General features: G+C 39.5%; 1 protein-coding gene across 10 annotated transcripts in view; it reads right to left on the bottom strand.

The window, feature by feature from the left end:
* Nucleotides 1-15945, bottom strand: part of FMNL2 (formin like 2) — a 398204-nt gene that overhangs the window by 92367 nt on the left and 289892 nt on the right. For all 10 annotated transcript variants that reach the window (XM_058548973.1, XM_058548970.1, XM_058548965.1 and 7 more), the window contains 2 exons: nucleotides 6384-6464; nucleotides 1339-1415 (listed from right to left, as the gene is read on the bottom strand). In XM_058548973.1, coding sequence (XP_058404956.1) covers nucleotides 1339-1415; nucleotides 6384-6464 — 158 coding nt within the window. The remainder of the gene's footprint in view (nucleotides 1-1338; nucleotides 1416-6383; nucleotides 6465-15945) is intronic.

The following is a 15945-nucleotide window of genomic DNA, read 5'->3' as shown; positions in this document are numbered from 1 at the left end:
TTACTTCCTTTCAGAGAAAGAGCTGCCAGATTAAGCTATATAAGAAAAAGAACATAATATTTTGAACGAAGGCCCCTGGCTCTACAGCTGTCGACTTTCTGGGAGTCACTCACTTTCTCTGGTCCATAATTCTTTTAATCTGTAAAATGAGGGACTAGGCAATCCTTAATTTCTCTTCCAGTTCTAAAACATGAGTCTATGAGCCATTGTTCTATAGCCCATTTTCTGGTACAAATGGTTATCAACTTTAGGTTAGAATCAGTTCATTTTCTGAATATTTCATTCTCAAGGTGACAAACTTAACCTTGCATTTCTGCAATTTAAAAACAATTATTCTGAAATAACTGTGGAAATTATCCATTTGAATGGTTTACATCACATAGTCCCTAAGTGGTCCCTAAGACCACCATGTGATATATTTATTTTACAGGATACTCTGTAAGACTATAATGTAATATACACGTAAAATTTCAATTCCAATAGACCTGCAAAGAATATCACAGGGGAAAATTCTGAAAGATCTCAAGTCTATAGTCTTTTCACCATAAAACTCAAAGAACCAAACCCCAGAGGGGTTAAACAACCTGCCTGATGTTAAACAGGTACTTTAGGTAGAACTAAGGATACATAACAGGGTACCTGATAGCATTCTGCCTTGGAGAGAAACCACCTTATTTTAAGGTGCTGTCCAATTATACCATCCCAGGAGTAAGGGAGAATGTAATAAAGTTGTACTTGCTTGCAGCAAAGCAACCATGTTGTTGCATGAAAAACTCTTAGAAATGATTAACACAGAGATTCCCCAAACTTTATTTTCCAGAGTGGATTTACACTTCACGGTGCTTTAATTTTGGGGAGGCAGGAAGAAGAGACTCAGAACAAACTATCTACAGTGTAATGAAGTGGGTCAGGTGACATCACTCCAGCTTCTGTCTCCTTCTGGCCAGAAACGCCAGGGCACTGAGGAAAGGAGAACGAAGCAGCTTCAACTAACCAGCTTGGAGAAGCACAGTGAAGACTGAAAGATCTCCGGCTCTATCTACTTGCTGGCAGTTCCTAACTTGCACTCTTCTGCACACCAGAGACCAACCACTTATCACTGCATCCAAGCAAAGATTTTGAGAATTGTTATAAAGCTCCCAAATCAAAGCTATCCGTCCTGCGTCTACTGATTCTTGGACAGTGAGCAATTTGAGGGCTAACGAAGGTTCCACCATCTAAACCTCAGTCTCTTAACTTACAATGAACAATAAGGAAGTCACTTCTTTGGATATGGTTTGGTCACTTTTTAAAGTGTCCAAAAGCCTTGGAGCTAAAATGTTCAGTGGGCACACTTACCCAATATGGTTGGTTCTTAAAGAAATTTCCAGTTCTCTTAGCACTTGTGTGGATTCTTGAACACGCCGTCTGAATTTCTATAATTAAAGAACACACATGCTCACAAAATGTATTTTAGCAACTGCTATAACTGCAGCTTACTTATTATAAGTTTAACACAATATGAAAGTATCTCTGCTTCTAAAGTGGGCTCCTCTTGCATTTCCTTTTGCAAAGCACACACATTTTTCTCATCATGAAAATCAGCATAGGCAAAAAGGACTGGGAAAAACTATTTAGTTCATGTACTAAGTGTCTTCGAGTAAGTAGATTATTTTTTCTCTACCCCACAGTACAACAATATTCACCAATATACCATGTGTCGGGGTCCCTAAGACCACTCCAGCTTCACTGATTCGCTAGGACTCAGCAGACAGTCACCCTCACAGCTAGAATTTATTACAGCAAGAAGAGACAAGTCACCTTCAGCAAAGGGAAAAAGTACACGAGGCGAAGCCCAGAAAAAACCAGACACAAGCTTCCAAGAGTCTTCTATTTCACAAATAATAATATTCATGAAATGTTGTCTACCAGGGAAGCTCATTAGAGACTCAGTGCCCAGGGTCTTCCCAGCACATACCAAAAGTCCAGACTCCCAGAAGGCATTCAGCATAAACCATATGGTTGGCACAACCAGTTTAGGCACAGTGAGTCATTCTTATCAGGAAATGGTGAGAACTCTCCCAAAATCCAAGTTCCCAGTTGCCAACCAAGAGCCAATCCTGCAAGCAGGCCTTTCCAAGGTGGCAGTCTCAGGCCTGCTATGTAAATTCTTTTCTGCATGACCTAACATTTTCCAGAAACAAACATCCAGAGTTACCTCTGCCCATAAGCCCTCACTTGGAAGGTCCCTCCCCTGGAACACCTTCCTCCTACTTTTGGAATGTCTTTCCTCATTTCCTTACCTATCAAAATCCCACCTATCATTCCAGAACTCCACTCAGGTCTTTCTTCAATGTATCTTCCTCTAATAATAAACGTATTCATCTCTCTATTCTCTCGACTCTAAATAATCTCCAAGGTATCCTTGGGTTGCATTACACATCAGTTCTTTTGAACATAATTTCCTACAGAAACATTTATTAAGAGTAACTAAAATCTTAGGACACTAGGGAAGGACACTTGATGTGCTGCAATGCCTTCTAAGACGACTTCTATGCTCTCTGTGCTACAGACCCAAACCACCTTCATGTTACACTGTTTTCAGGAAAAGCCTTTGAGAATTCTGCCTCAGGATATTAGGGATCCTCCTCTGCTCCCACAATTGCAGGGGAAACAGAGTCATCCAGCTCCAAAGACAAAGGCATCCAGGGAAAGGAGGAAGGCTGGCAAGGAGGATTCCAGGAATTGGGGTGGGAAGAGCCACGCCATTACCAAGTGCAAGCTGGTGCCCCAGTGAATACCTGGAGCTCTGTCCCACACGAGCGACTCCTGTTACCCTCTTCTCCTCTCCTGAAGGCCTCTGCTTCTCCCCTAGCTACCTCTCCTCAGGGCCCAGAGGAAGCAAATGGCCTCAGTTTCCCCCTGCCATTCCTGAAGCACCCCAAATACCTTCTCAGGTTTTCAGAATCCAGAAACAGTGGGATCTATGAAATAAAAGCATCCCTGATGTAATAAAAAAGGAGAGCCGCTCCTCTGTTTTGTCAAGAAAGGCCTAAGAAATGGCAGAGAATCAACAGTTTGGAGGGACATCCAAGTCCAGCGCTTCCTGAGGAGCTATCCAGCAATGAGGACTGATGATGAGGTAAGGTCTATGGCCACACAGCTGAGGAAACCATTTCCAGGTGTGCTGGCTGCTCTGGAGGGGCCATTCCCATGTCAGAGTCTCTGTCTGCACACGTGGCCTTTAGAAAACAACTCAGCATTCAGAGCTACGCATTATGCACAGTTCTGGATGGTTCCCTGCAGCCTTCGCTGGTCCCCTAACTCTGCCTTATCCTTCCTCAGAGCAAGGTCATGCCTTACATACATCATCAGCCACAAGGGCACCCAGCGTAGCACCGAGGACATAACAAAGTACAAAAAAGGATCTGCTGAAGGACTGAGGCACATATCAAAACAAAATAACTCGATCAAAACACTATGAGATATAACAGGAATGACAACAATCGCAGATGACATTTTTTAGGCATCTACTATGGTAGGCACTATACTTTGGCAACTGCATGATAACTGAGGTAAAACTAAACTACTTCGCTCTTGTATTATATTCTCCTGGGAACTGTTCAATTTCCAGCTGGACTCTGGACTACAGAAAGGCCTCGGCACCCACTTCTCTAACATATAAACAATGAGCGCTAACACGTCGCGCACTTCTACAATGCATCCAGAATGCTTTACAACACTTCCAAGAGAAATCATATGCCTGTGGGGACCAGCAAAAAAAAAAAAAAAGAGCCAGGTGCCATCCGTTAGCAGTCTCCACTGTCCTCCCAGCCCTCTCCATACAAGGCAACCCAGGGACGAGCCCACAGGGGCAGCTGAGCCCTGGAGACCCAGACAATAGGTTTCATTTCACAACTGCAGCACCCGCAGAGGACCAGACTCCCTTCTTCAAGGTCGGTAGCCTTTTTCCATGCCAGACATGAGCGCATCCCCCCAAAGCACAGACTAAGAGCCATCTGGTATTCAATGAGGAGGCTGGTTTGGAGAGTTCTGGTTACAAAGATATCTAATTTAAGTTCTTCCTTTCCTACAGGGATTTAAAACTATTGAGAAGAAAATCTAAATAGAATATGCCTGAGAATTTTTTTTTAGAAGACAGAAAATTAAGTATCTTCTATTCAATGTGAACAAAAGATTAATGAACAAACTATTAGAGGACTCCAGACGCAGGTGAGGGAAGACTGCACAGCCCAGACTGTCTGGCTAAAATTGAAAGCCCTGATTTGCAATCTTTTCTTTTTCCCCACCGTAATACAGATGAGAATCTTAAACTCATTTTAACTGCAATCAATGTCTTATTCCAAGCAAAATCTCCTTTTTTCCCGGCTTTAAGCATTAAAACTATGGTGAAGGGAACAGATCATTTCCTACTGCCAGCTCCGGACAGAAATCTTACTACAGAAGGAGTGGCTGATCCAATATCCATTTTACCTTTTTCTGAGCTGAATGATTGATCTGGAAAGATGAGGCACAGATCAAACAAGGCCATTCAGGTGAACGCACAGGGTCTAGGGCAGAGATTTCAGGAATGAAGGTCAACCAAAACAGACATCCTTTGTCTTGGGCCTCTCTATTTTATTTGCGAGGGAGCAAAACACTTTCTGAACAGCTTATTTGTTGTTGTTTTTTGTTTTACATTCTTTGCCTTAATCCAGGAATAACAGTTCCAAAGGAGAGCCAGGACTGTGCCAGGAGGAATCTACCTCTCCCCTCTAAGCATCTTTCTCCTTATGGGGCTTAGGGCTGGATGGAGTCTAAGAAGCACTCTCTAGGAATTTACATATTTTCTCCTTTCTTTTAAGAATTTGACAAATGTTGAGATAATTGTTCAGGGATGGTGTGTACTCTGTGTGAGGAAAGCCCTCGGTCCTGCGTACAAACACCGGCATTTCTGCCATACTCAGCTTAGGATGAGCGTGCCTAATGCTGGAGTCTGAGCCATCTAGCCTGAAGGTTTACAACTTTGGAGATTTCTAAAAGTATCCCCAGAATAGAATCTTGCTGCCCCTGTGCAAAGAAATAGCTCAGAAAACCACCTGATTTTTTCTGGGTTGTGTTTGTGTGTATGGGTGTGCCTTCATTTAATCCTCTCTAATCTGATGAAATTGAAGGCTGCTATATCCTTGGGAAGGAGACAAGCAAGAAACTAACAAGAATGAAGCAGCTGTCTCATTTAGGGGGGCCTGACAGAAGCTCTTTTAAAAAAAGAAACATGTGCGCCATATTTGCAAGGAGGGGGATATCATGATACTTTGACAGGTACATTCTTAGAACACAAAGCTGTGTCACATTCATGTCACATATAGCGTCTAGCCGACAGCAAAGCTCTACAGTCCATTTTCATCATCACTCCTAGATTTTACTTCCACTTGTCTGCATGTTAACCATAGGACAAAGGGCCAGGAAACTTCCAAAAGGAAATAATAGCTGTTCTCCTTTGCCTGATTATTTTTTGTGAGAGAAGGAGTGTTTAGAGTAGAAGCAGAAGATGAAGAAAAAGGAGATTACAAAAAAAAAAAAAAAAAAAAAACAAGACAAGAGCCCTGGAAACAGCACTAACTAGAAAAAGTGTGCCTTTCTTCTCTCACGAGTCACATGCTAAAACAAGAGATATTTTTGCTGCAGCCTTGAAAGCAGGAGTTATGGAAGGTCAACTGAAAAACAAGCACTATCTGGTGAAGAGCCTCCTTACCCATCCTGAGCAATGACAGCTCTGCCCTGAGACATCCCAGGACTGGTCCAGGCCCGCAGGGCTGTGCCAGGCTACATGGTTTACCACGAGGCATCGGTTTAAACCAATTGTGTGGCTGCACAAAGCAAGGCTTGTTTGTAAAAGGAGAGAGTCAGTTGAGAATGGAATCAGCTATTCTCTTCTTACCTTCTTGGGGCCAGGGGCAGGGTTGGGGCGGGGGAAGCTGCTAAAAGCATCAACACAGGATGTGAGTGCACAGCTGGGATGACAAAGCCCCAGTGATTTTTCAAGGTCTCTGGAAATGCACCAAAGCATGAAAGACAAGTATTCCCTTTGCTAGGCCTGCTTTTCTAGCGGCCTGAACACCTCTGGACTGGACTCACTGCCCTGTGTAATTGGAAATGGCAGTGACTCAATAACCATCAGAGGTACATGACTCCCATCTTAGGAAAGTACTTTTAAACACATCCTCACGCAAGAAGGATGGCTTTTTTCTTTGTCTTTTCATGTTGTCGGACTCCAAAGGTTGTTTTCCTGGAGGCTCGGGCAGAGGCAATAATACAGAGGAAGGAAGGTCTTCTCCACTGTAGGATTCTTTTTCTCACTAATGAGGAAGCAACAACAAAGAGTGGAAACAAATCGATCTTACCTTCCTGGTTACAGCTGGATCCAGATAGCCTTTGAGCTTTTGAATGTATGTATGGGGAGGATTCTTCACCTGGAATCGTTCCTGCAGGAAGGGGAAGAGTAAAGTAAAAAGCATGAAAGCTACGAAGGCATGCCAGTCAGCCATATTCAAACAGATTAATACTGCTGAGCCAAGGCTGAAACACATCCACAGTACAAATGTGGCTCTACCGATAATCGTTATGTATGAATGGTTTTATAATAGATGTTATTGTCCTCTCCTTGCAGAGGAGGAAACTGAAGCTCAGAGAAATTCAGTACAAAGAACTACAAATGTATTTCCCTAAAATGACACAGCCAGTCAGTGGTACAAATGCATTCGAACCCACATTTGCCTTATTCTAGAGTCTATACTGCTTTCTCTGTAGGGCTCCACAGCTCTCATTCTAGGAATAAAGCTCTGCCCAATTTGTATTCAGGTCCTCTTTTAGCGGGTCTTCAGTCTACTGCATATCTTCAATGTTGGCAAATCTTTTTCTTTTGAATCTTTATTCTACCTTTGAAAATACCAAAAAATTGACTCAAAATGGATAAACTAATTTGTTTCAAAAATGAGTCATGAGTCTATTACTAAGAGACTAGACTGAGCATGGGTGTATGTGTGTGTGTACATATGCATGTGTGTGATCATTAATGGGTTCCTAAGGCAGTTCCAAATTAGAAGACGCAAAAATTTTGAGCAAAAGCACAGTCATGTATAGATATATATATATCCATCCCAAGGTAATATTTGAACATAGATCTGTGGTAGGGGCCTGAGAATCTGCATTTCTAATAAGTTTTATGTTGATGCTGTGGATGGAGGGACCACACTTTGAGAAACTCATGCCCATGTGTGTCAGGTTTTATAGACCATAAAGGTCCCAAAAACAACATAATAAGCAGTAGCAAAAAACTGAGTAAAATTCAAATGCTCACAAACTATAAAATGGATAAGTACGTGTATCATGTTCATACATGGAATACTATATTACAGTGAAAATGAACACACTGTACTGCATGCTTCTACGTAGATGGATCTTATAAACCTGACTGAGGCAAAGAGAACATGTGGTTTCATTTATATGGATTTACAAACCAGGCAAAATTAGACTTTAATGGTTAGGGACACATACATAGGTGGTGTTATATATATATATATGGAGGGAGACAGAGACACAGAGAGGGAGGGAAAGAAGGAGAGACACGCAGGAAGATATCAGCATAAAAATGATAGTTGTAGGACTGAGGTGGGGGAAGGGAAACATGGAGTGATCCTGAGAGGCCGGCATGTTCTATTTCTTGACACAAGTAGTAGTTACACAGGTGCTCGTTTATCCTTATTATGCTCTTCTCAGGTTTCACAACGTTTTCTGTACATATGCTATATTTGTACAGAAACACACACACAAAAGAACACACACACGAAAGAAGTTTAAATAAATCATCTCTGAAAGGAAAAACAAAAGATTTATCATGGAATCAGGACAATCCTTACCAGGTTCTCCTCTACCTACAAGCAAAAAGATGTTTTTCTAGTAATTCTTTTTAACCTGATTATTGCTTACACCACAATAGAACTTTCTGGTATTTCACAACACTGTCAGTTGGCTGGCATGTTTAAGCATTGGCTTATCCCACATAAACTTGTATTTCTCCAACACAGGGAACCACGACATTCTTCCTGGTCCACTCAAGTCTTGCCCACTTACAGATTTAGAAATGTTAAAGATCATCTTATTAATAAAAACATATATTTTATTATTGTTTAATGCTTTAAAATAGAGAGAAGTGGCTTGTAGTGAGACACCTATCAACATTTTCCCTTTATTTAAAAACAATCAGGGTGAATTTTATAGTATACAAACGATATCTCAACAAAGCTGTTAACAAAAAAAGATCAGCATATTGTTTAATTATTCCTCCAAATTTTCTATCCTGAGAGCAATTTCTTTTTTTTTTTTTTTAAACATTTTATTTATTTATTTATTTTCCCCCCCAAAGCCCCAGCAGATAGTTGTATGTCACAGCTGCACATCCTTGCTGTATGTGGGATGCGGCCTCAGCATGGCTGGAGAAGCGATGCGTCTGTGCGCGCCCGGGATCCAAACCCCAGCCGCCAGCAGCGGAGCGCATGCACTTAACCGCTAAGCCATGGCGCCGGCCCCTGAGAGCAATTTCTAAATAACGATTCACAGGTATTCAACATCTCTAGTGCCATCACTGTGTCTATATGTAAAGCTTTCCTTTTTTTTTTTTTTTAAACACCGTCACTTCACTAAGGGATCAGATTGGATCCAACTACCACAGGGTTTTAGCAATAGCCCAGCTGAGGGCTAAAATAATCAAAAAAAGCGCCAAAAATGATTCAGATAAGCTATCTAGAAACCTGTTATTTCCAACCTTGTATATGAGAACAGCTGGTGCCAGAGATATATTAGGATATAAATAAAACTTATGCTTTTTAATAATACAATCAAATTATCTAAATTTTTAAAAACCCTATAACCAGTGACAACTCAAAACTATGCTCCCTTCCGCTACAGCAAACACCATCTACCTCTAAATATAAGGTCCCTAACACATGAAACTCAATAAATTTAACTCTAGCTAATGTAGTATTTGCTTGAGGACCTAAAATTTGAATCTGTAGACAGTTGCTGAGAGACTTCTCATGTTTGTTCTTTTAGGCAATTGTCTTCACACCAGAAGTGCCATATTTATTCCTTTAAAATAACAAAATGTGGTTAAGCAGCACATGTAACACATGAGCATTCACTCAATTAGTGAATCCTATTTTTCACAGTCAAAAAATGCAGCTTTCTCCATTTCCTACTCAAGATTGTGGTGACCCAGCGGGGCTTTCTCAAATATACACATTTACTGGTCCTGTAAATATTTCCTTATAATTATTTCTCTGCAATTATAGACAAGGTCTAAATGTAATACACTCATACTTTTTCAAAACGTGCTTAGTAGCATTTGTTGTTTTTACGCACATTTTTCACTTGTGTAACTTACTAATGAATTTCCAAAAAACAGAAAATAAAGAAGCCTGATGCTTTAAAACACAGTAGGTCTACATCATAGTTACTTCTCAGAAGAGTCAGGCTACATCTAAGGATTCAAATAAAACTGTTATGGAGGAAGAATGCAAAGCCCTATCATTTTCCTGAAACTTGGGGTTGTTAGTCTAATCTCAAAGGGAGCTACCTTTCTAATTATAAATCCAGCATGAGGCTCACCAAACCTTTTCTGTCTGTCTCCAATATGGCCATTTGGACAATAGAAACATTTGGGGGAATACATTGGAAAATGTCATCACTTTGCCAAATCACATTTATTTTGAAGGACTTTGGGTGGATTATTGGCATTATACGTATTTAAATTAATAAATTTTTCTCTCAATATTAGAATTTTACATTTTGCATTGAAACACAAAAATGCCTTGGCTGGCAGTTTTCTATCATCCTCACTTCTACATCTGCTTCATATCCCACGTGCTCTTTTCAATAACTAGTTACCTGCTTGTACAACATCATTGATATGGGCAGCCTAATTAAATTAAGCCCTCGAGTTACATTATATAAAAATATTATTCTTAGGGATAAAAAATATTCTTTAATCATGGTGACTGTCACTATGAATTGATAAGTAATTTGAAAGAGCTTTTAAAATACAAATTTCTTTCAAAGTCTAATCATACAGTATCACCACCACTCTGACCTGCTGCCATTGATCTCTGCATGATCAAACTTTCTTCATGAAATGTTTCTGGATGGGAAATAACAATTGCTCTGGGGATTTTAATCATTTCCCATTAAGCATTCAAAGAAAAGAGCCCAAAGCCATTTCTGAACATTCAGGACACTAGGCTGACAAACTGCATTGGGAGGAAACAGAGGGAGAGGACAAACCTCAGAATCACAGAGTCTTCAGTAAGCGTCTGTGTCGTTTGCAAATATTTTACTTTAAAAAATTAGAGTGTTGGGAATTTAATTTCTCCGGTAATGATCAGAAAATTTCTTCTCACTGTTAAAAGTGACTTCATTTATGCACGCCCAGGAACACAATTACCTTTTCACCTGGGGCAGCACTTTGTGTTTCTCAAAGATTATTAACTTATCTTTTAATAACATTTTACAGTTGACCATATTCTTTAGACTTCTTGGCTCACTCAAGCCTCCCTATCTGGCAAGCAGATATTAACTCCATTTTATAGACGGAGGAAGTCAGGCTCAGAGATTAAATGACTTGGCTTAAATCTCACACACACACACACACACACACACCCCTACACCCAGATGAAGGAAGGATTCAAACTCAGATTTTCTGACTCGTTGATCCTTGCTTACACTGTAAGCAAGTGTGTTCACTTGCTTACAGTGTAAGCAAGTGAACACACTTATTACACTGTAATAAGTGTGTTCATCTTGCTTTTGATAGAATAAAAGTTTTTACAAGGGTAGAAACATATTTTATTCTTCTTTGAGTCCAGAATGTAGAAGAATACTTGGTCCTTAATAGTAATCAAAAAGACTATAAACACTCTGTATGGGGCATACACCCAGTGGGTTCTGTTCTAGACCTAAGTCAGCCAAACTAATGTCACAGCTAAAGGACATTTGCTGATAAGCCTGCGTTGCTCTCTCATGTCTGAAACTGCCTAGTGCCTTTCATAATTTTATACATTTCTCTTTAACTCAATCCATTAGGGCTTACCCTAGCCTCCCCTCCCCGCACTGGCCACCAGGAAGGTTGGGCTGCCTACCCATAGGCCTGCCCTGCGGATAAGAGAAGACAAAGTGTGTATTGGACTCCACTTAATGAGTAAGACTCAAGTCTACTGTAACGTAAATTGGAAAACCAGGCCATTCTTAAAGGAACTGAATGAAGGGGCTGTGACAGGAGGGTACGAGGTTAATTAGGTAAGTCACGGTAAACAGAACTCATCAGCTATGTTACAATATGGCCTACTCTGTTAGAGGTTCTAACCAGCTGAACTGTCTCTTTGGCGCCTCCTCCTCTCCATGCTCCCCTTTCTCCACCTAAGTCCAATGAAGTTTGTCACTGAAAGCCTTTCTGCATAAAGGTTTGGAATTAGACACTCCATTCATCTAGCGAAACATTTCTGATCCTTTGCCTCCTCTCTATCCATGTGTATAATTACATGAGAAATTATTTAATTGAGGTTAATTTAGTGTTAGCTGGATTTACAACAAGCATGTTACAAGCATTTCTGCTCCATAAATTATATTTGGATAAGCAGCTCCAAAATCAAACAGAATTTCATTCAAGTTTATCTTCCACCTTAATATGCTGAGGTTTAAGGAAAGAAATTATGGCGAGGCATCTGAAAATAAAAGAAGTCTCTGGGAAAGATGGCTCGTGGGGGACACACTTACCGTTGAGTTTCTTGCCCTGTTTGGGATGGTCCGCGGGTCACTGGCTCTATCTCAGTTGTGTAGTAGCAGAGCTACATAACTGCTTAAACACCCTTACGGATGAATTAAATGTCACCATCATTATTCCATTATTAATGTTTTATTATTCCGCTTCTGTAATAATTCACTTTAGATAGTGAAAATTCAAAGGGCTTCAGTTTTGTGCACATAAGGTCACTACGCTTCAATGATTTTTCTTCCTAGAAGCCATAATTACAAGCAGCATCATTGTCATTAGTGAGTATGAATTTGCAGGACTTAGCTTGGTGCTAAAGGCTCTTCAGAGCTATGTTGACAGGAATAATCTATGTCCTCAAAGGGTTTACCCTCTAAAATGGATAATGCTGACATGAGTAGATAGGAAGAAAAGACAAAAAATATAACATTGCATTAATATTGTATATAGACAGAAATGATTTATACAGTATAGCAGAGGCCAAGAATAGTGCACGTGTGCAGGGCTGGAGGGTGCCAAGACCAGAATCAGGGTTCCTAGGCAAGTGGGACTAAGGTAAGCCATAACATCTCAGCTCTCACAGGGCTAACAATTTATACAAATAGAAAAAAAATTTACACAAACAGACCTAGATTCCCCTAAGGAATTGAGAGTACTAAAGTCCCCAAGGAAATGCATATCCCATGTTCCCCCAAAAAGGAAAAAAACAAATTCTGAAACTTCAAAGAGGCTGCCAGGCTGCCTGACCTACGGAAAGTTATGTGGATAAAAGAAGAGAACAATTTAGGGAAAATGAGAAAAAAGTATTAAGACTCTATCTATTTACTATAATAGATGGCCAAGAAAGCAAATTCAGATGGGATTCTAATTTTATCTAACAACTACCAGAGGCAGCTAGTGCCAACTGTGCTACTATTTAGAAGGGTCCCTGTGGTTATTATTGGATGAAAACCATTTTGCTAAACAAGTCCCTGCCTCTGAAGATCTTAAATTTTGTTACCACATTTAGGTCTCCTGTTTCTAGGCACTAACATGAAAAATACCGAGTGAAAAGAAATAATAATTTTTTTTGGTCATTTTATTCTTTCATTCATCCAGAACACATTATGCAAGATGCTGTGTAAAAAGCACAAAATGAACCAAATTCAATTCCAAAGCATTAAATCTCATCTCTGAGATACAACAGACATCGCTGTAATACAAAGTAGAATATGATAAGAGCCATATGTGATCCTCTGGAAGTTCAAAGAAAGGTAAAGACTTTTCCCAACTGAGATGATCAAAGGAACTTCCCTAGAGAAAGTGGCTTTTGAATTGAGTTTTGAACGACAGGCAGCGTATAGATGTCCTGGGATGGTGTGAGAGGCAGGAAAGAGAGGAGTTTTCCAGGTGGGGGAACATGGAACAAAGGTAGAGACGCACAAGGCATGTGCTAGTAACTTCAATGGATTTAGCCGGATTCCAGTAATATAGTTTACGAGAGGTCAAGGCACAAAGGATCTAAATGGTAAGGTGGAACAGACAATGGCGGATGTCAAATCAAATAACAGGCTAATGCATATAGGAAAGACAACAGGGAGTCAATAAGGAGTTAAATGGCAGAAGAACATACACTTAATACTGTATAACCTTCCTTTCTCCAATCCCAACTTTAAAAGTTGGCCATTTCTGCACTAGACTAGACTTGAAAAATCAGCATGTCAGATTCATTCCACAGCCATAGTTTCTTGGAGAGCCTTGAAGCATTCTTCAGCGCTGAATATGAAATCATTTTCCATGTCCAAGAGGAGACGACAACTTTCCAAGTATTCCATTACAGCTCTCAGACTGAAAATAACTTTTGATGAGACTTTTCCAAATGATTTCCTTTATTTAGACTAGCAAAAGTTTCTTCTAGTTCAATAGGTCTTTCCTAATCAAAACAACCTATAATTCATTCTCTAATATGTAATATTAATTGGGTTCTTTAATCCTATCCACAGTTCATCATTTTTCCCAATTTACAAAGTGTTTTAACTAAATTTGTTGAATTTGTAAGGAAGGAGGTCATACTGACGCTGTCCTAAGCAAAGACTGAACCACGACTGTGCTTGACACATAGCAGTGTTAAAGAAGCATAGGTGGTGTTGTTACTGAGGTCTAAGAACCAGGTAGAGGGATGGAAGGTCGGATTTATACTGGAAAAGCTTTGAGATAATCTTCAAATCCTTTGCTCTCTCCCCTCAAAAGCCAAAGCTTTACCTTATTTTAGATTGGCATTTCTTAAAATATATATATCACCAAAGACCTGCATATAATGCAATTGAGGATGCTTGTTAAATTGCAAAAATTCTCCCGACTCAATTCACCAAGTACTCAAGAATCGGCATTCTCTTAAATTCTCCAAGTAGGTCTTCTGTACACTAAAGCTTATTAATCATTGCTTTAGATTGTACTTCCTACTTTGAATACCTGAATTCCTCTCTTTACTCAATCTACAAAGAGAATGCACACATCCTTGGTAAGCAAAGACTTGGGAATATTTTCAGTTATGTTTAAAGATACAGACTTACATTATAAAACTATCGTTGCAGCCTCTGCTTTCACGAAAATTTTGTTAAATCCCTGGGGAGTACTCTTCCTATAAAAACGCAAGGGGTATAAATACACCTCACTGTTTCTTCATCTGAAGAATGGGAACATGAAACCCTTTCTCCCCCATTTACTACATATGCCAAAAACCTTACTTAAGGATGCCTTTCAAACAAGAATAACACACTGAAGATCTTTAAAAGTCTCCTAAGCTAACCATGTATCATAGAAATAAAACATGGAGGAGGAAAAGAAAAATAAGAGTTTTGATCCTGATCAAGGCAAAAAAAAAAAAAAAAAAAAGAGAGAGAAAGAGAGAGAACAAGCCTCAGATTTCTTGTAGAAGCCATTAGGTATTTCAAGATTTAGATAAGAGCACTAATATTTTTCAATCACTCAAGAATTTGAAAAAACGGCAAGCTTTTATTTTAAAGGATTGCTTTCCAGACTACAGTTATACTAACTGGGTTATCTGAAACTTGAGATACAATTCTCATAATTTCAATAGGTGCTTGCTGAACTGAATGAAATGTAATATTTGTGAAGGGCATAAGTTATGTCAGTGAACCTTCAAAGTACATAGCATGGGAAGAGGGGGAGAAGAAAGCTGTCTTCCACTAAAACCAACAAGTCTCTGTTAGACACAGAACATAAGGATTGAAAATGGGGGGAAAGTTATCAGATCTTAATCATGCCCTTATCATTTGCTTTCATTTACTTTAAGCATACACTTAAATGTAAGAACCAAGCTCAAAATACTAAACTTCAACATTTATCCATGGCTGTTGTTTACAGTACAGAAGCCATGAGGGTAGTGTTCAATTGTAGAACTTGGTTTTGATAAATGCAACAATATAGACAGCATAAACCACCTTTCTCCATAAGGGATCAATGAGGTGGTGGGAGGTTGTTTAAAAACAGTATTTGTCTAGGAACAAACCATTGGAAGCTTTCATTTTAAAAATATATCACTTAAATATATCACTTAAAATAAGGCTAAACCATAAGAAACGATGAAATCTAGCCATTTGTGACCACATGGATGGACACTGAGGGTATTATGCAAAGTGAAATAAGTCAGAAGGAGAAGGTCAAATACCGTATGATCTCACTCATTAAGTAGTAGATAAAAACAACAAACAAACACATAGAGACAGAGATTAGATTGGTGGTTACCAGACGGGAAGCGGGGAGGGAGGAGGATGAAAGGGATAACTAGGCACGTGTGTGCTGTGATGGACTGTAATTAGTTTTTGGGTGGTGAACCTGAGAACATGATGTAATCCATGCAGACACAGAAGTATAATGATGTACACCTGAAATTTATACAATGTTATAAACCAATGTTACCACAATAAACCAAAAAATAAATAAAATAAAAAAATAAAAATAGGGCCAAAAATCATGAAATACTTAGGGATAAATTTAACAACATATGTTCAAGACCTGTACACTGAAAACTTCAAAACATTCCTATGAGATATTAAAGACCTAAATAAACAGAGATGCCATGTTCATACATGAGAAGAGTCAATATTGTTAAGATGTCAGTTCTCCTGAAATTGATCTAGAGA

Source organism: Diceros bicornis, chromosome 10 (assembly GCF_020826845.1).
Source record: "Diceros bicornis minor isolate mBicDic1 chromosome 10, mDicBic1.mat.cur, whole genome shotgun sequence".
Lineage (NCBI taxonomy): Eukaryota > Metazoa > Chordata > Mammalia > Perissodactyla > Rhinocerotidae > Diceros > Diceros bicornis.
The sequence above is the reverse complement of the archived record's forward strand: the minus strand, read 5'-3'. Positions and strand labels throughout refer to the sequence as shown.